Source organism: Chamaea fasciata, unplaced genomic scaffold, assembly GCF_029207755.1.
Source record: "Chamaea fasciata isolate MVZ Bird 193981 ecotype frontalis unplaced genomic scaffold, bChaFas1.0.hap1 SCAF_11, whole genome shotgun sequence".
NCBI lineage: Eukaryota > Metazoa > Chordata > Aves > Passeriformes > Sylviidae > Chamaea > Chamaea fasciata.
The window spans coordinates 12,157,056-12,178,184 of record NW_027094096.1 but is presented as its reverse complement, the minus strand read 5'-3'; the positions used below and the strand labels follow the sequence as shown (position 1 = coordinate 12,178,184).

General features: G+C 38.7%; 1 protein-coding gene across 8 annotated transcripts in view; it reads right to left on the bottom strand.

Moving 5' to 3' along the window:
* The window catches only part of U2SURP (U2 snRNP associated SURP domain containing), a 41,403-nt gene that overhangs the window by 20,084 nt on the left and 190 nt on the right, over window positions 1-21,129 (bottom strand). For 2 of the 8 annotated variants that reach the window (XM_066193277.1, XM_066193271.1), the window contains exons 2-14: window positions 14,215-14,262; window positions 11,253-11,357; window positions 10,049-10,163; window positions 9,515-9,648; window positions 8,308-8,349; window positions 7,426-7,493; window positions 6,034-6,128; window positions 5,915-5,950; window positions 5,737-5,819; window positions 5,190-5,355; window positions 4,577-4,788; window positions 3,587-3,630; window positions 225-329 (exon numbers count right to left, since the gene is read on the bottom strand). In XM_066193277.1, coding sequence (XP_066049374.1) covers window positions 225-329; window positions 3,587-3,630; window positions 4,577-4,788; window positions 5,190-5,355; window positions 5,737-5,819; window positions 5,915-5,950; window positions 6,034-6,128; window positions 7,426-7,493; window positions 8,308-8,349; window positions 9,515-9,648; window positions 10,049-10,163; window positions 11,253-11,357; window positions 14,215-14,262 — 1,253 coding nt within the window. Of the gene's footprint in view, window positions 1-224; window positions 330-3,586; window positions 3,631-4,576; window positions 4,789-5,189; window positions 5,356-5,736; window positions 5,820-5,914; window positions 5,951-6,033; window positions 6,129-7,425; window positions 7,494-8,307; window positions 8,350-9,514; window positions 9,649-10,048; window positions 10,164-11,252; window positions 11,358-14,214; window positions 14,263-21,129 lie in introns of those variants that run through there. The other 6 variants (XM_066193272.1, XM_066193273.1, XM_066193274.1 and 3 more) reach the window with 6 other exon arrangements.

Sequence of the window (21,129 nt, the reverse complement as noted above, 5' to 3'; positions counted from 1 at the left end):
TGTTAGTATACCATTTTACTTATTTATATGTACACATTAGTAACAACTGGAATAAAAGTGCATTCTTCCTTATAAAAGGATAGCACAGCCTTAGGTGCAATTTGTAAAGTTTACATCTGCACATGAAGATAAACACAGCAAAAGCCAGCCTTATTAGTATTTCAAGAATGCAGAATATTAACAACAGTGAAAACAGCCGGTGTTATAAGCAATGTAATAAGCACCTGAACATTGGGTTGTTGATTTCTCGGTTCATGATCATGGCTTCGAACATGGGCCCTTCCCGAACCACAAACTCTATCATTCGATGTATCAAAGCGAGCAAATTCCTACAACAACAACACAGTTAAAGAAAAATTGATTCAGACCTAACACTATATAAAACTACACTCCACCTAAGATACTACAACTGTGCAGGAGATTATTTTGCTGTATTGTTAAGAAATCTGCATAAAAGATAAGGCAACATGGAACATATTATAGCTTTGCATCACAGACACGGGCATTTTAAAAATCAAACCATGCCTAGCAGTGGTGGAGTAAGAATTTAAGAAACCTCCTTCCTGAATTTCCAAGGCTTAGCCGACAACCATGTCTTGCTTAGCAGAAGCCTGATACACAAATGTGGGCACCTGAACGCCAGAGTACAATTAGCTATCAGAAACTAAGCCCTCATCTACACTGTCTAGAACACTGAAGTGTTAAGTGAACTTCTGCAGGGGAACAAGTGGCTGAATATTTTGCTCAAAATAAAACACACATACTTCTGAATACTCAATAGAATCTGCATTCACCTTTCAAACTATTCAAGTATGAAAGGAAAAGCAAATAGCCTTCTTGATGCCAAACAGGGCAATGTATTAAATTTAGATCATCTCTTTTTGGTCAAGACTTCAATATTGGCATAGAACAAAACTGTCCATCCTTTTGTGTCATACCATCCCATGTTCCCTCCCTCATACACCCAAGAGAACTAAATCACAATTAAAAAAAAATAAAAATCTGTATCACTTCATTCAGCACTACATCCTGAGACAGGCAAAAAGTGGATGTGAAGTGCACATTTTTCAATGCAGAGTCACTTCTAAGCATGCTAACAGGAGTCAGTCACAAAAGCTTTATCAAAAACAGTGATAGCCAGTTTCCACCCCTTTGAGGTTTTATGGAAACAGGGCCCTGAATTTTTAAAATTGAATTACCTACATATAGCAAAAGCTTCACAGCACGTGTCCTTTGAATGTGATGCAAGCCAAAAAAAATACAGATTTTTACATTTTTTAATTTATTTTCTTAGATGCAACAACTGGATATTGGTTCTTTACATGTAATTCATGAGATTTCCGTATAGCACTTTTTTAATGACTGAAATTCCGTAATTGCTACATTGAAAAGTTGCAGAATTTTCTATTACTTCTTAGCAATGAGGTGACTATTTTCTACCATGAGTATCCCAAGTTCTGCCACAGATATAATGCACTAAATTTAAAAAAATCAACTTAAAAACACAGTAACAGAAATCTATCCCTGCCATCTGCAAGTGTTCTTTTGAACCATCTAGCATTGAACCTACATTTGCCTCAAATATTACATAAATAAAATTAAACAGCTACCAGTTCAATTTTCCTGTCTGCTTTTAATAATCTCAAAAACATTGCAAAGAGGATGTAGTTTCAACAACTCTGTACCCATTTTATTTACAGCAGTGTTCTGAAAGTCTAAACACCCAGACTCTTCTTGTTATATGAACTGTATTTGAAAACATCAGCAAGAAAGAAATCTATAATTAGCTTTCAAGCCTCTAAGCCATTACAGCATTTGTTTATTTTAAGGCAAATCCAGTGTGATCACTTCTGGCTTCCTGCAAACCATCATTGGTTTTCATCTAATTTTTCTTTCATCAAGTAAAATCAAGTTGTGTAAGAGCAGCTTATGCTTGAACAAGAACATCTGCTTCGTGTAGACCTCCAATGTATGAAAATAGATTCAGCTCATCCCATATCTAGAAGAGGTTGTTACAGGCATCTTGGTATGGAAGATGTGACTACTGGGAAGTGAATTTCTCAGACAGAACAATTGATCATACACACTCAAAGTTTGTTGTTTACTAAGAAGTAAGAGATGTTAAAAATGGTATTGAAAAATTTTAATTGAAGGAGAATAAATGTATTATCCCACTGAAGTCAGTCAAAATTTTTGCACGAAAGGATGCACTGAGTAATGAATGGTCTTAGCACTAGTCATTGGCAACTTCCAAAATCATCAGGAATCATTAGAAGTGTTTTCAAATACAATTCATTTAACGTGAGTTCATACAGGCTTTTACAATGCTACAGTAAATAAAATGGACATAGAAAAATAAAAATTTTTCTCTGACAGCTACTCTGTGAGCACTGTACAGTTTTACCATTACTTGTTCTACTACTCAATATGTTTCTCAAATCAAGACTCCTCCTGGTCGCCCCAATTAATCAAGTCTCTACCCAACAAAAATTGTACTGTCCTAAAATTCCATCAAAAATACAGCACATTGGACATGTACTGGCAAGTTTGTTAATGCACTATAACCAGCTTCACAAATCTCCTTCTGCCCCCTCCCCCCACGCGAAAAAAAGAAAAAAGGGACTTCGTGACAATTAAGACAGTGTAGTAAAAAACCAATAGTGCATTATTTTAAAATGTCATTTAGTTTAAATTGGCCAACAAAAAAAAAGGCTTTTCAGTTATAATAAAACCACATTTATTGGAGCCGATCGTACCAATGTCTGGTCAAAAACTGTATACTTTCCCAATCCATCCCATGATGTTTTCCTGGTCCCCCGCTGCCGCAGACAGTTCAGCTGGTGTTGCTCACCAAGGCCAATGTCAAAGAGAATTTGGTAATCTTTTGTGCTTCTTTACTTTCAAAACAGTGTTGTGTTCCTATGTTTGGGAAAAGGCTTTAGCTTAACTGAGCAAGAGTATGCCTAGACTAGCCTGAAGGTAGGAACAGTGATGGGGACCAAGATGGAAAAATATCCTTGCAATAATACAAAATTATCTTTTTCAGTGACAAAAATTATTAACTGCTGCATTTAAAAAATGAGCAGAAAATCAAAAGTGATTTCAAAAGTGATTTTCAACTGAACTGGTTATAAAATGTATAAGTAAAAAAAAAAAACAAAAAAAAAACAAAAAACCAAAAAAACCACCAAAAAAAACCCACAAAAAAAACCCCACCCAAAAAAACCCCAAACCAATAAAACACCACCCACAGCTGCCTCCCACAGAGGTTTATGTCAGGACTTATGCTGCATCTGTAAGACAATATTTCACCCCAGTGTCCACTCACAAAACTACCCTGCATCTATTTCTAGTGCTCAAATTAAACGCAAAAGATAGTTACTTAAGGCCACCCTCACTTAAAAAAAAAGAGTTAATAAGACAAGTATAGTTAGGCCGTAAACCACACACATTTCTTTTAAGTGTCACAAAATAACCATTGCTCAGTCAAGCCATTACCTTTTCCACAACATCACCATTTTTCTTTAAAATTCCGAAGGGGAAATTTTCTATATTTAGATCAGTAATAATAAAGAAAAACATGTACCTTTCTGTTGGGATAACCACTTTGACTATGGCTTGCGACAGAGTCTGTATATGAAGTCACATCAGATAATAAACATAGAATATGTGAGTATTGTTAACAAGTAACAAGCAAAAATATACATATGCAATGAAAATACTACACATCTATCACAAACTTTGCAGGCAATCACTGCTGTGAAGTTATAACTAAGCAATTACACAAAATTCAAATGGTTGTGTCAGTGAACCATGAAGGTTCACTAATTGCAAAGTATCAGAACATTCCTGTCAGAATGTACATTGAGGCACTGAATAGGAACTATGCTGAATATATAAGAAAGGAGTTCTTAAGTTTATGAAAAGATTCTAAACTATTTGACTTGGATCACATTGGTATTACTTTATCCCCAAGTCTTACAAAAAACAGCCCTGACATTTAAGTGTCATTCAAAGAATCAATAAATTCTTACAAATGTAAATCAAGTTGGTTTGTGATTTCAAGATACTTACCCTTTTATCAGCAAATATGCCACAAAAAGAAAAGTTTGAAAACTGACTCCATAAGTAGCATAAAATACTTACTTATTTAATGTCCAGATAAATTACCTTCTACACAAAATACATCAACTCTTCTAGGGTAAAAAATAATGCTACCCAAATTAAAATGTAGGATTTTCTATAAGGAAAACAATTTAGATACTGCAATTTGGCAGCCAAGAAAAGGGGGGGACGTAGGAGAAAAAAATCCAGGGAGCCTGGAGGGGGAAAATGATAGCCAGATTTTAAGCAGCACTAAATTAACCAAGAGTCAATATACTGTACCCTAACACAGACATGAAACAGAGCTTCAGGAATTAAGTAGGTTCCCTTGGGCTACAGCAGGGAGCCAGAGAATTTGCAGACTAAGGGCTGCCAAAGTCAGCCTGAACAATGCAAATCTATGAAGCCATTGAAATACTGTCACAGATGTAGTATTTAACAATGAGATACGGCCCAGGGTACTGTAAGTTACCTTCTCAAAATCTTCCTTGTTTTTTGGTGGTGGTAACATTGGAGCATTGGGATTCTTCAATCTCTCCCTGGGCTGGGCATTGAAAGGCAGTCCTGACGGGGGCGGTGGCAGCGTGTGCTCCATCATGGAGGGCGGAATGTAGATTGGATGTGGTGGGATAGGTACAGCTTTGCCCCAGCCCAGCTTCATTTCAAACGACATAATCATCTTGCCTGAAAAAGTGAAAGGAAAAAACCTCCATTACCATGATGTCATAAATTTCTCCTCGTTAAGTGCAACATTTAGGTTTGCTTGCCACAGTTTACCTTTTGCTTACATTGTTGATTACTGTTATTACACCTATCAGACTGCAATATAGGCAAATGAAGGCCTATTACACTAAATGTTTCATTAGTCTTCCCCCAATGGCTGTCTTCAGGACACTACAGCACACAATTACCATTGTTTGACAACATTCAGTTGCCAGTACAATAGTCAAGTGTAAACTAAATCATTGCCAGCCTGGTATCTACTGGAGTTACAGAATACATCTCACTCGTCTGATAAAACAACCCGAAAATGTGCTTACAGTCTGCAAAGATAATTACAGCCCTGAACACAGAAATCTTTTTACCATTTAAATTCTTCAGTGCTCTTTCAGCATCTCTCCTGTTCATAAAGGCAACAAAGCCACAATTTCTTTCTCTTGCTCTTTCTTCATCAGTTCTTGGCCACATGATTTTAACACTCGCTAATGGTCCAAAGCGGCCAAATTCTTGACATAACATCTCTTCGTTCATCTACATGAAAAAAAGGTAAAAATCAACATTTTGCCCCTGTATTTCTGTGAGACTTGTTCATATTATTGTCCAAATGTCAAAATTTTTATATTTTTAGTTTCTTGAAAAACACCACTTCATTGATAGTCCCCCAACGTAACCTACTGCAGAAACAAGAATCTAAAAAACTGCACTTTTAACTAAGCACACTCAAATTTTTAAGATATGATCCACCTTGCTTAGGAATATCAATGGAAAAAGAATTTTAACTGAGCTAGAGATTGGTAGTCTAAACCTTAACTTTTCAGCATTATTTACAGAGCATTTATTCCAATGAATATTGCAAAAACATTCATCTGGGCCCAAATATGCCAACACTGAACTCCTAGGCTCCAAACTTACCTGAGGATTGATGTTTCCCAGATACAAATTTGTTGTGCTTGGATCTCCAACATCATGTGACCCTGGTGCATAATCATCCAGTACTAAAATAAAGGGGAAAAAAACCAAAAAAAGTCATAATTCCTGCTATGCATTTAAATGACAACATTAAACTGAGTAAGAAAAGAATCAGTATTACCACCAGATGATCTGTTTCTTCTTGAAGGAGCATCCACTGAATATAGAGAAGAAAAATATGTACAATTTAGTCTACAAATCATGCAGCCCAGACTAAGATAAAAAATAACATCTACTTACTTGAACGTCGCTGCCCATCTGAATCAGACTGGGGTGGTTCAAAACGACTCAATCTACCTTTTGTTTTGTGCCTTTCATCACGCTCCTCTTGGATTCTACAAAGCAAGTTTAAAGTAAGCAACAACTTAAAACCATTCTGAAGTTTTTATTCTAAAATTTTGATTTACTTTGCAATTAGGAGAATTTTTAATATGAAACAATGAGTTTGTTAGAACTTCCAAATTGCCAATATGTCTGATCTTCTGTTTCATCAACTGGAATATATCTACCAGAATTATTCCAGCTGCATGCTTCCTCATCCATACTGTCAGGGTATTTCACTCTCAAACAAAATTGAAGAACTGTGCTCTGAAAAAGTGACCCCAATTCCACATCCAACTGCCAGAGATCTGCACACCACTCAGGTGACTTTTCAAGATGCACAAAACTCCTTAGTGTCTATTCATCCTTCTAGCTTTTCTAAGCCTTACTCACAGGCACACCCACATGACTATTTCCAGAATAAACTGGATTTCATCTCAGTTTCTAACTCTGAGGACAGTACCCACAAGCAACTATTTGCTTCCCTGCAGTCTGACCTTAAATCCTGATATGAAGATACTGAATCCCAGGAATACAAGGCTGTCAGTTCAATTCATTGACACCAGCTCAGGAACATGCAGCACTGAGGCTTAGGGACTCCTCACAAAAACCACATATGGATTTAGAATATTGTACCTACTGCTTTCTAATGTATTGAGATTCATTTGTTTTCCATCTCAAGCATCAGGATAAATACATGGCACTCAGCTGCACTCAATACATGCACTGCTCTTTGTTGTATCACAACACATCTGGAAGTGAAACAATCTGCCTTTTCAAGCATTATGCAGCTTGCTCTAATGCTACGTAAGTTGAAGTCTCTAGACTTGAATTACAACTCTCACTTCCGCATTATACAAAAGCTCAATCTCCTTCTACAAATTCCTCTGGATACAGTTTATAAACACTGACAAACTCACTCTTTTCTAGAGTGGCAGACATTTCACATTGTCACCAATCTCCCTGCTACAGCCCTGTCCTGGGTTTGCTGGGCAGGTTTTGGTAGCGGGGGGCTACAGGGGTGGCCCTTGTGAGAAGCTGCCAGCAGCTTCCCCCATGGCTGATAAGCCAACACCAGCCAGCTCCAAGAGAGACCCAACAATGGCCAAGGCCAAGCCCATCAGCAATGGCAGTATTTAACCCGAAGTTATTTTGAGCTAATTAGTTATACCATTACACAAGTATTTGAGGGAGAAAAAAATAAAAACCTTCTTTGGGAAACAACTTAGCAAGAATGATCTTAAATATTGTCTGCAAAACAAGGCAAAACCTTGGATTTTGTTTGTTTACAGTAAAAACTAGCAAACTTACTGCTTTAATTCTTCTTTAAAAAGTTCCAAATTACTCTTTTTCTTTTCCTTCTCTCCTTTCTTCAAAGGCTAAAATTAAAGATACATAAAACAACATTTCAGAAGACAAAATGAACAGAATTAAAAATCATAACAAAACTTTCCATAATGTCCATGCATATTTTACCCACAGCTTTCAAACCAAGTAACTACAGGAGGAAAAAACACCACCAAAAAAACCCAAAAAACAAAAAACCCACCAAAAAAAAAAAAAACCCAAAAAAACCCCCAACCAAACAGACTGAAACATTCAGACTGAGCGCTATCAAACACAAAGCTAGAAAATAAAACATTAAGGATAGATGAAAATAAACTTTGTTACTTCTCATTCTCACAATGCAGCACATGTGACCAAACATTCTCTCTACTACATACACATTTAAAATAACTGTGAGGTATTTTGTCACTTTGCTCCATTTGGAAACTAGGATGCTGACTACACCCCTAGCAAACCATCATGCTCTAATGAATTTGACAGATGTGTGTACATATATATGTAAATTATTTTACATATATATATTCAATTATTTTATCCACAAACATTCTACTTGAAAAGAATTTCCTTCTCTTGCTTCCTTTTGGATGTAAATACAGTCTGAAAAAACAATTACTTTAAATAGTTCAAGATCCTCAGGAAAAACACACTTGAATGACAAAGAATATGGATACTGCAATACTACTTTTAGCAGTAATGTATGTTCCTTAACTAAGTCATGTGAAATATTATCTTCAACAACATAGTTTTTATATAATCAAATTTAAATGAAAACGTTTCCAATAGGCAGACATACAAAATATTTGTGTTACACACTACAGCTTTGGAAAAACTGGACTTCCTACTCACCCCAGGCAAAGTTGTTTGTTTGTTTTTGTTTTTGGGGAGGGTCTGCCAAATAAATAAAATCATTTTTACCTCATTATCTTCAATCACCATTGGACAGGGCAAGTGAGTAAACTGCATTACTTCACAAGTATTTATGAAAAATTTGAAAAGCAGTAATAGTCTTACAGTACAAACACTTGCATATGACAGAACAGAGCTCAGAAAAATAAAAAAATGCTACAATTCATTTCTGTATCTGCAGAGCTTCACATACAATGAAAATCAAAACTGCCATCCAGTAGTATCCCACTGGTCTAACACTGACATTCGTTTAAAGCTGGAGGGAAGTTATGATGGAACTGCCCACAATTATCACATTACACTCCTTTCCCACCCTAACAGGCAGCATCATACATGTTTCACTTAAGCTTTAAAATTGTAGTAAGCTCTATTAGAAGACTTTTAAGACATCCAAGACATTCATTACACATACACAGTAGTAACAGTAATCATGTGCAATTATCACTTGACTTGAAGACTGCTTGTTCATATTTCTAATATTTTCATTACTATTTATGATGAACCTTGGTTAAAAAAAAAAAGAAACTCAAAACAAAAGAAAAAAAAAACTCCATCAAACCATGAAGAAGACAAAATAAATTAAATAAAGAAAGGTGTTCAGCTTCAGAACTGTGCAAATTCTGGAACTCAAAGAGGGACTTCTCAAGGGACTTCTGAAACTTCACCCCTCCAAAAAACCCAAAACAAAACAAACAAACAAACAAACTCAAAGAACCCTATCAAGAAAACTTGGATCAACACAAAAGTCAATTTATTTTTTGGGTTTAAGTTTAAAAAAAAATCAAAAACAGATGGTAGCAATAGGAATTGAGAAGAATTGCTTCTAAAACCAGAACTTCTCAGGACTGAAGAAGCTCTTACTTTGCAACAGACACTAAATCCATATCCATGAGAAGTTTGTCCACATTAGCAGCACCACAGTAAAAGGGCAGTGCAGCACCAGGTGTATTGTGCTACAGACAGGGCTCCTGGGCCTCTGCATTTCATCACCTTCACATCTGCTACGGGTTCCGGCAACTCCAAATGTTCCACCTTCTCTCAGTATGTGACATGTGCAGATAAAACTACTCTGCAAGGTCACATGGCCCTGCTCCTAAGCACTTCTAAATACATCAGGATGGAGTTAAGATTCAAGCAAGAAACTTACAGGCTTTTTGGTTTCTATCATTAGGAGGGATGGAGGTTTCTCATTAGATGGCTGACTTGGTTGATTTTTTTGATCTGAGAATCGTGACGAAGGCTTATAGATTTTACCCCGTTTTTCATCTGTTTCATGCTCCTCTGAAATTAAAGGCAAGTGGAAAGAAAACTTTAATAAGTAATGCTGCACAACACTGTTCATTAGAAAGAATGCGGTTCTTTAGTCCTGGTCATTCAATTCAATATATTATTTCATTTTTAAAAAGCTGAAAATGTGAATTTTACATAACTTAATATCTTTTAATATGAAGAAAAAGAACACAGATTAGGTAGTCTAAACCAAAGCATTTTTTCTTCTTATGGTTAAAACATAAATCCACACCACTGCCTACCTCAGTCAAAGCATAAAGTAGATTTTAGCATCAAGTTTTCTCTTCTGCTTCTAATGTAACATATTAATTTTAAAATGCAATTCAAAGCCAATCTTCATCTTTAGTCAAAGCCAAATGACCCACCACCTCCAAAAAAAGATTAGTTATACCTTTAGATGCATTAACGATTCCTCCTCTTACAAATGTTTTCACTTTATTGCCATCACCTCCTTCAAAGGCAGCAAGGAATTCTTCATAAATTTCTGCAGCAGCCTTCTCATCCTCCTACATAGCAAATGTTAATCTATTTACTATCATCACAGAACAAACTTCACTAGATAGTTACTCTTAAATTAGCTTTGTGACATTCCTTTTTATTTTCTAGAGATTAAGCTACAAACTGCATCACAGGAGTTTCAATTTTAGACAATTCAAATTTCTGAGAAATGTGGGCAGAACACAGCACATAACACTCAAAGCCAGAGAGGCTGTGTGCCCCAATATGTTCCTTTCCAGTTTACATGGCAATTTCACGTTCAAAAGATGCCAAACAGAAAAGCCTGAATCAAAGGCTTATGAGCCTGGAGCTTTGCTGGCCTCAGCAGGAGAGAAGAGTTCCCATTCCATCTCAACCTTTGTGATGAACCCACGGGCTGAACGAGACTTATAAACAACAGGACCACCTTTTTTGCATCTCCCAGAGAACAAAGTAACTCAATGATTAACCTGAGACACTAAATTTAGCACTATCATGATCTTTAGGCCAGCATTTCCAACAACCCAGCAGGAGATAAGCCACTGGAATATAGTATGAGTTGTGTGTATGAAGTTCAAACCCCAAAATTTTCAGAACTTCCATATTACCAACTACCAGACACATATTTCCTAAAATTTGGACACTCCTGAGTAAACTAAAATGCAGTATCAAATTTTAAGGTTTGTACTAGTTTCCAATACAGTCATTAGACAAAAAGATGTTTTACAGAACTAACAAGGATGCATACTGAAACAATTTCAAAAACGACAGGTACTCTTTGTAATGACTAAAATCCAGTGATAGAGAGCAAAGGAAGAACAGAAAATTACCTAAGGTGATGGCTGTCTCCATCCTGAGCAACACATCAATGGATTATTGTAATTCCCTATTTTATAGGAAGCCACAGAACTTGATTTCTCACAGATAAGGAAAGAGTAAGCCTCTCTGCATTGTAATGCCATGGATGCCAAAAATACATTATACATGTAAAATACAATTCCCTTTTGCTCTTAGAGAGGTACAATCATCAAAATTAAGATATTTGGTGCAAAAGCTGGTTGCAATCTAAAAGCAAACTTATTTGAGCTCCCATACAAAGTAAAATTTTCATTGCATACCATTACCTTCTTTTTTAATTCTTCTTGTTCCTTCTTGCTCAGAGTCCGTTTGGCAGCACTCATTTTTCCAATACTGAATGCTTTAAGCTTACTTTCCATTAGAGGCTGCAAAGGTGGTAAGAAAACAGACATCAAACTGTTTACAAAACAATTAAAATAATATTATTTTTGACCTTGGTCTGGACCAGTAACTCAAATAAAACAGAGAAAAGCCTTTCTGTAGTTATCTCTGAGGTTGCCATTATCCAACAGAACTAAAAAAAAAAAAAAATTAAATCTGTGTGGCTTTTTTTAAACAAATCATCTTTGGTTTAATGAGAAAGCTTTTAATACACTATTCAAACACAGCTGAAATCTGAAGGACACTTGCTGTAAGAGCCTGGACATTTATCACTGTGCAGTGCTGCAGTTTCTAAACCTTCAGAAATACATGTTATGCACTACAGCTCTTCCCCCTTCCCTCCCCCACCCCTCAAAAAAGCTTTCCGGACTATTCTGCCCAGAATAATGTTTGTGCAAGGTAATGGAACAACCAAACGGATGCTAAATTTCAGTTTTACTTCAAGGTAAAAATTAATAGCTTTGCCAGAACAACAAAACACATTCTAGAGGTTTTCAGATATCAATTAAATGAAACAAAAAGCCTCAAATTCAGCTCCTAGATTGTTTTTAATTTCTTTCCAAAACCCTGTTGAAGGAAGCACTCCATATAACAGTTAAGTTCTGGAGTATGGAACTGGAATTCTTAAAGCTCTGTTCTGGTAGTTAACAGGCAATAAAGCATCAAGAGAAGAACGACAACAGGATGGAGAACATGTTCCAAAGACACAGGCAGTGGCAAGTTAAACGAGAGAAAAGATACTTCTCTGGAAACTCCTACCTTAACACAGTAATTCATGAAGAATCAGCACAACAACAAAGCCCCAGAATAAAAAAACATAAGCTATGAGCCTTTTCTTCAAAATATTTGTGATACACTTACACAGACCACATAGTGATGCTTAAGACTACAGTTTTTGCAAGGACAGTTCTTAAAAAAAATCAGCTCAATAAAATATGAATACAAATAAAGCAAATAACTTAAATATCGAATTAGTTATTCAGTAACAAAGTAAATAATTTATTGTAAAGAAAAGAAAAAAAAAACCTGAAACCAACTGGAAAGGGTTTCCTCTAGGAATTATTTTCTTTGTAAAGAGTTTTATTTCTAGTACCAGCTTCCTATTCAAAAATTGTTTACATTTAAAAGCACCATGAAAAACAAACTGTTAGAAATATCTTCAATTTATAATCCTTGCTTAGCATCACAAACACCTCTTAGATCTGTGCCAAGCACAGGACCAAGTAGCTCCTATTCCTTTGAAAGTGCTACCTCCTCATGACTGAAAGTAAAGCCATCAGTGACAAATTTATGCAGTGTTGTCTGGGAAGTTAGCTGGTTTATGACACCGTGTTTGTCAACATGAGCTGCTGTGACAGGTTTATCAGGAGCTTTTAATTCACCTGTGTGATTTTAAATTTAATAAAACCAGTCTTCCAGTTGTCTGAAAAAAAGCTTTATTTCAGTATGACTAACAATTTACAACCTTGGCAAAACATGAGCCCACAGCTACGGCACAGCAATGCAGGCAGAACAAATACCACACTCCCACCCAAGGCTTAACCTGCCATCAGAAAATAATCTCTCACTGTAATGTCACAGGATACCTGCACATCAGCCACATCAATATTGGTTCCAGTGACATAAGGGAAGCAGCTGCAATATAAAGAGTTCTGGCACTAAGATCTGCTCAGTTTAGAAAGGGTCTCAGGGGAAAAAAACAACTTCCAAGTGGCAGGAGCAATATAAAGTTAAGAAAATTGATGCCTGCTAATTAGATTCCAGTGGGCAATTATAACATTATCATTAAGGATACACAGCTTCACAGAATTCCTAACAACAGAACTGTACAAAACTTGAAGGTCTTCCTCCTTCAAAAAATGCAAAATCCTGTGAAAAGGGTAAAGCAAATGACAGAAGCAAAGAGAAATTTGCAGCTGTGTAATCAAATCTCAGCATGAAGGCAAACTCCTGTTTAAACAGAACACTGCATTGACTGTAAGGTGGCACAAAGCACTCAAGTTCCAGTTACATCAGTACAAAATACACAGAAGAGACTTAACAGTAATTGTCCAAATTGCAGCAAGTAAAAAAAAAAAAATCAATAAAACAAGCTACTTCTTTATGAAAAGTTTCTGCTATGACAACTTGAATAATGCTGTCTTACAAGCAATTTAACAGCTGGTAATTGACTTTTGCATGTACAAAATCAAATTGAAATCTTGAAGAAAATCCAAACCACAGAATGAATTGTCTGGTATTAACTCCCAGCTTGGTTCTTGCTGCCTGATTTCATTTTAGCTCAGGAACAGGTGGGTCTTCATGCAACCCCAACCACACAACCAGGCAAAGGTCTCGTCACTGAGGGGATAAGGGCTGGGGTGGCCAGCAGGACCAGCTTATTCCTCTTACCTTATTCTTTACCATATTCTATTAGAAAGAAAAATAAAGGATGGAATTAGGGTTCCTGTGTCTCAACTTAGAGAAGCCAGCTGTATGTGGAAAGGCACTTCAATATCCTGTGACTCCTAGGATTAATCACCTCGTATTCTCAAGCACTCCTCAACGTAAGAGACAAACCCAGACAGAGTCCCTGCAGCTTCTTTCTGCTCCAGTACCTCCTGTGGATGCAGTACCATGCAGCACAGCTCCTACACTGGGGCTTGTTTTCAAAGTTTCAAGGTATTTTTAAACATGAAATCAATGGTTCATTTGCAAACACCTACAGGTTACATACCAATGCACCAGACTCTGCCTGCAGCAAGTAGTTTTCTTCAAAAACAGGCCTATTTTGAGTTTGTGGGTTTGGCTGAAATTTTTTTTTTTTTGGTTCTTTTGTTTGTTGAAGTGTTTTAGACTTACATGTGAATCAGCAGATCCAGCGGTATGTCCTGTATCTGGCCCTCTGACCTGAGGAGAGAATGACAGGAGGTGAGGCACTCAACAAGAAACAGAGGAACAACCTCGGGGGGGCTTTTCCCAGCTCTTGCAATGTGATTTTCATTTCAATTTCAACACCCGTAGACACAAGAACAAAGATACATATAATGTATTTTAATGATACATCTGACCTAGGTCACCTCAGAAAGAATGTCAATATAAGGCAAATAAGGGACAGACCTAAAGATAGACTATTAAAAAATCTGAATTTCCACAGCTGGATTTTATAAATATGCCACTAATGGCATCACTGGGAAAAGTCAGTTAGTTACACTGCATCTTCAAGACTTGTCTTAAAGCCTGTTAAAGATTACATAATGTGCTTGATTACATTTGGCTTCCTATAAAATAATTTCCAAAACTCCTTTTACTATATTGTGCATACGTGGAACCTGGCCACCTTAAAAACCTCAATTTGTGAGTAGGTACTAATTGACATTATTATTTTAAACCCTAACTGAACTTTAACACCTGAAATAGCATATACGAAAAATCAGGTTTTAAATACGTTTAAGTGATGGAAAACACACTTTTATATTATGTAATGCCCAAATTCCAGAAAACCTGACATAACATCTACTAATTAGATATCACTGCCTGATGCACAATTCATACCTTAATTGAAATTTAAGTCAAAATAACACACTTCCATTAGCTGAAATCTGTTCATTAGTTACAGACCATTAGCATTTCTCCTTATTACCAGGAGTTTATAGTTTATACCAGAAATAGTAATATATGATGCTCATTTCCAGTCTTTCAAAACCAACAAGCATCAAATGCTACTCTAGAAGATTATTTACTAGGCCTTGTTTTTATTGTGCATCCTGCTTTTTCATCAGCTAAGACAGACATTTCTCTTTCAACAAGTATATTCCTATGTTATACAGTAAAATCACTTTAGAAAAAAATGCTCTTCAACAGAAAGTACTTCAACAACCAGAATTAAGTGCACCAAGATAAAGAACAACACAAAGATACAGCCCTTCCAAGGCAGAAGCAAAAAGCTTCTAGGAATATGTTTGGAGGCCTTTTTAAGAATGTGAAATGGGGCAGGGAAAAAAAAGGAAAAAAATCATGTCTTACTCTCAAAGACCTCCCAAATCCCCTTGTTTGACTCACAAGCACATCTTTGCACAAAGTTAATAACAAGCTGAGTTCACATGCAGCAGTAGCAGTTCATTAGAATACACATGGAAGCAAATATCTCAAGCATCTTTTACCAATGCCACTTCCTGCAAACTTCTCCCCCTGTGTACTTGGTGCTGGATTTTCCTGTGATCCACAACTGCCTGTGACAGTCAGCTCAGCAATGTGTTATGCACAGGTCCACACACTGCACAAACACAGCCTAAGGAAAGCTGTCCTCCCCTCAAGAGTTTATGAATGTGTAGCCCAGCATCACACAGATAAAAGATGTCACTGTGCAAAAGAATTGCAGAGCATGTTAACAGCATTCCTCCTGCTGCCAGCTGCCACCCTGCAGCAACCACCACAGCAGCTGCAGTTCCAGCCTTCCAAAATACAATCTGAGACCTGCAGTTCAAACAATCAGTCTCAAAGGTGGAGTGATCCAGTGCTGCCTGCCTCAGTGTCCTGACAGAGATGGAGCACGGCTCCGGGAAAGGAGCTTGTCTGGCAACAGCACAAGGGAACGGCCACTTCCTCATCCTCCACATCTGTTTCATTTATGGAAGTTTTAGATAGTGACACCTCCCAACAGGGCTGGTGCTGAAGGTGCTAACAGGGAGGACAAAAACGAGGCGTTACACAGAATAACAAACAGTGGGAATGCTCAGTACAACAACAGATTATCCTGAGGAAGAACATAAAAAAAAGACAATAAATCTGCTTCTCCAGCAGCAAGCAGATGATAGTGCTCAGAAAAGCTGCAGTGTGTGGCAGCACACAGAGATTCTGTGGGAGGACAGTGGCACTCCCAGCCCACCAACAGGGACCACGGAACTGTGGAGCCACTGAACATGAGCAGAGCAGCAGAATTTCTATTGAAGTGCACTCAGAAAACTTCTAAAAGCAGTTTTAGCTTTCAGACCAACTGTACCTCACAATAACCAGCACCTTTGGAGAGCCATATTATCTTCCTCCTTCAACAATTCTTATTTTAAAGGTCTTCTCTCTTCTATGTATAAATTTAGTCTTATGATACTGCTCCTGACCAACCAAGCGACTGTTCTGACAAAGCACAAGATGAAAAGGTTCTTGACAAAATTACACATTACCATCAGCCAGTTTCTAAACAGCAGTTATTTTAAAAAAATCCCAAATTCTCACAGCACTGCACTTTGCATCCATCTGCAGTGCCTTGACAAAAGGGGCCATTTTGTTTTCTTAGGAGTCAGAGCAGCTGCACTGACTCAGCGGAATCCCTGTCTTTCTGAGAGGGAGAAACATTTTAGAAGATGTTGCCCACCTGTGTTGAAATCTGGAGCAGGGTTATTTTTTCTGTTCTCATCATGTCAAGTAGCTCAACTGAACTAAACTGCTGAAAGGAAGACTCACAAAGCTCTGTCCTACACGTGATGAGATGTGAGGACAGCTCCCTCGTGTTCAAAATGCCACAGACAAAACGCAGCGAATCCGACTTTCAGTCACCGCCAGCACAGACAACTGACAAATGCCTCCTTACGCCCAATTCATTGCATCTCTGCATGAAAAATATCTGTATTTATTTTTTTTCCCCTCAATTAGACTATTTTACAGCTGGATCACTTTTTCTATCACTTTCACACTGCACGTTGCTCAAAGCATGTGCCAGCACAGCTGAAATGCCATTTCAGCAGCTGCATTGCTCCTTCAGTAAGACACAGCCCTGGCAAACCCCAGCCCTGGAGGTCAGGTCACCCAAAGCTTCACTACTGAGTCCAGCCAACTCCACACAACCTCCAAGAGAAAAACCAAAATCCCCAAAGGACCACACGAATGAGATTTATGACAAACTTCCATGAAAATGCCAAAGCAGAGTCATCTCTGAGATTCTGATCTTTACATTTTCTTCCAGCTCCATGGAAGCTTCCAAGGAAAACAGAGAAGGGAACAGCTCTTTAAAATCTTCCTTCCTGCCCACAGTTCACATGGCCACAAATCCAGCTCCTCAGGGTTTCTCCAGACCTAAAAATCTCTTGGTAAAACTGGCATGATTGTGTTATATCACAAGTATTTAGAATACACTGTATACAATAAATATTTTTTTAATTAATACTGATGTCATTTAGTGAAACAACAAAGAGCAACAAAAGCTGACAACAGAAGCCAGGAGAGAATCTGTGGTCTTCTAAATGCTGAATGGTATTTTTGTAACTGTAATGGCTACAACTTAAAACATAAATGAAAGCCCTGTCCTTGAAAGAACCAATAGCTTCAGGGTGAAATGTTTAAAAGCAGCTCTGATGAAGCCATTCGTGCCCTGTGTCAACACCTTCCATTGATCCTGCCCCACACTGGTCACACTGAACTACAGCACTGCTCCTGCTCTAGCTGATCATCCACGACAGGGAGAGATGGTAAGGCTCAGCCAAACCATTTCCCAACTCACCCTGCTGCCCAAACCAACCAAAGAGGACAGCGTTTGGGAGGGAAGAAGTAGCCAAGGCTGGGACTGGTTTGTGTCCAAGGAAAAACATGGGAACACATCATAAATTAGGATGTCAAAATCCAGCAAAAGGAGGTTTCCAGCTTGCCTTATCCTTTTTATTCTTCCTTTCTCTCTGGAAAATAAGGGCCTGAAAATACCTGCAGATTATGTTATGGCTAATGTATTCATTTACTGGAACAATGCAGGTTAGCATTAGTCCCTATCTGAGCAGTCACACCTTGCAGACACACGTACAGTGCCTTTCTCTGGAAGTATTTGTACAGAATGGTATTCCCCTAGAACCTTAAACTCACATAGCAGACACAGCTTTTGGGATGAAAAAGGGAACAGTACAGCATGGTCCAACTGAAGTATTTCTTCTGCATATGGTACCCAATTTGAACAGCAGTCTGTGTAAGAGCAGCAGCCATGCCAGACAGTCTCTGTGCTCAGAGAATACAGTAACAAAATGGAAAAGTCACAGAGCAGCCGAAATTTTGTTACATGAAGATAATAACTGAACATCTATATCTGTCATTTCAGAATCACGTCCTACATCAATGTCCTGTGTAGTCTGTGGCAATCCCTACTTTCTCCTCTTTAATTATCCTTCTTTCCTACTTCTCCAAAATCTCAAGCATGAATCTTGCTATTCTAATCTCAAAGTGCCAAAGGAATAGTTAATGTTTCTCAACACATTTCACATGGGAGACTCTCCAAGTTATTTAGCAGCTGCCACCAGAGCAATGCAGGCACTGGGGGCTCCCTGAACCACCTCCAGCAATGCTCCTCAAACAGTGACTCAAACAGATAATGCCTAGCTGAAAATATGGCATTCTGCACTACAAATATATATAACTATATATATATATATAAAATCAAAATAACTGGGTCAAATTCAGTACTTGCACTCTAAGGCTGAAGAACAAACACCAACCATTCTGAAGGGGAGAATTATTTTATTTCAGGCACTGGGTCACAGTTCCTCCAGAGCACAGGAAATAAAAGGTCACTCTGTCTTCCCAGCAGGTATCTAGAAGCCAGCAAAGGGCACACCCTGGAATTGCCACTGAAACACATCATATGGAGTCTGAGAGATATAGAAATATTTGTATTTGCAAAACAAATATAATTTGCAAATACAGTGCACCAAAAGAAGCCTACGACTTCTGTTTTAATTATGTAAGTAAATGAATCCTAAAATGATTAAAAATAATCAAAATGTTAGATAAATAATTACTTTAAAAAATTGAGCAAACTGGTTATTTGCTCAATTGTTAAACCATAAGCATTTTCATAGAGGCTCAACTAAAAATACACATTTTAATCCTTGTCTGAATAAACTAACTAAACCAAAAAGACTATCAGTAATTTCAGTACTATTTCATTGTGCAGGTATCTGAAAAGTATCTCCATGTATAAACACACCACAAGCATTGATGGAATAACAAAACAGGTACTGAAGGGACCACACACTGTTCAGCCCCCCAACATTTCCCATGATTTGCTTCTTGGGAAATAAATCCCAAGAGATAGGCATGTCTTATTTTATTTTTCAACAGAAACATTCCCATGGATCCGACTCTGTACTCTCCCTATTTTCTTTGGCACATAAAATAATATTGACGAGAAGAAACAAGCAAGGTCTAGAACGTAAAGCACGGGAACAATACTAGTGGAACACCATGGATGTCTGCAGGAATGGGAAACTCAGGGATGAGGGGGAAGGGCACAAAGGTGCCAAGGGAGGTACAGGACCTCCTCATCTGACCTTACAAATACTCCCCAGGTGTCCTACTGACTGCCAGGGGATGGAAGAGTTAACTGGCTGAACACACCTCTGCACAACTGACATCAGGGACAGAAAACAATTCCTAGCAACTAATTATTACCGTAAACCGAAGAAAGAGTATCATCAGCACAGAAATAGTAAATGATGTAACAAAAATAGCTTATAATGTAACTGCAAGAAGAAAGGAATCACACCAGGGCTGGTTTTCTGTACCATGGTATCAGCTGCATTAATCAATAATTAAATATTCTATTTCTAATTATACTTGAAATCCCAAAATGTCCTACTCCCGGAAAGCCACTGCCCACAAATTAGGACCAATTCTACCACTCAAGTTTTCTGTCCAGCTCTTATTTGCCATTCCAAGCCAAAAGCAAGGCAAGGGAAAAAAAAAAAAAAAAAAAAAACCAAAAAAACCCACGTTTCTTGGCAATATTTGGAACAGATCATAAAAGGGAAACAGAAATAAAACTCTCCAACTCTAGTAACACCAGAAAAAACATGCAAGGACTTTAAGTAACTACATTTCATTACCAACTGCACTAATTACTACCGTTTCCTAACAGTAAAATAAAGGAAAAAAGAAATAAATAGCCCTGCTCTTGCTTAATAAAAAGATGGGCAAAATTATTCATTTACGGCACTAGCAATTCCTGAGCCGTAACACGGCTTCCTCTTTGAATGATTTACACACTCACACACCAAAACCTGGAGAATTTATACAGTTCTGACCTAAAACCTGAAACGAAAGTGAATGAAAGGGAGTAATCCTCAAACCATCCCCCAAATATCCCGCCCTCGGCCCGTGCAGCGGGAGCTGAGCGCCGGCAGCCCCGGGCCGTGCCCACCCGCGGGGTTCAGAGCACAGCTCTGGGCCAGGTTTCCCAGAAGTGCAGCACTCCCTGCGCTCCGGGGCTGGAAATCCACCCAGCAGGAACGACAGCAACTACAGCGGGCACAGTGAAAAGCGCGGGGAACACCATGGTAATGCTGCGAAACTTCTAATTGCATCGCACTGCAAAAGAACCCTCTCCACCTAAACTCGTCGTTTTCCTTCCCACTCGCGAGTTGGAAAGCAGCCCTGCGCAGGCTGCAGCCCACGGGGGGTGGGCAGTGAAAGGAAACCCGCCGGTGGGCACGGCTGGGGCCGGGGCATTAGGGACCAGTCCGCCGCCCAACCTGGGGCCGGCACAGCGCCTCCGCCGGGCCCCGAGTCTTCCTCCGCCGGCCCACGGGGACGCCACGGGGACACAAACGTGCCCGGGGCGGTCTCGGGAAGCGGGGGTGCCCCGCATGAGGCCCGGGACCCCGAGCCCCCTTCCCGCCTCCCAGCCCGCGCCGGGCCCGCGGTCACCCCGGGCTCAGAAAAAGAGCGCAGCAGGCCGCGCCGCCCGCGCCTTGCCGCCCTGCCGCTACCGGGCCCCGCCGCCGCGGCAATGGGCCGCGGGCCGCG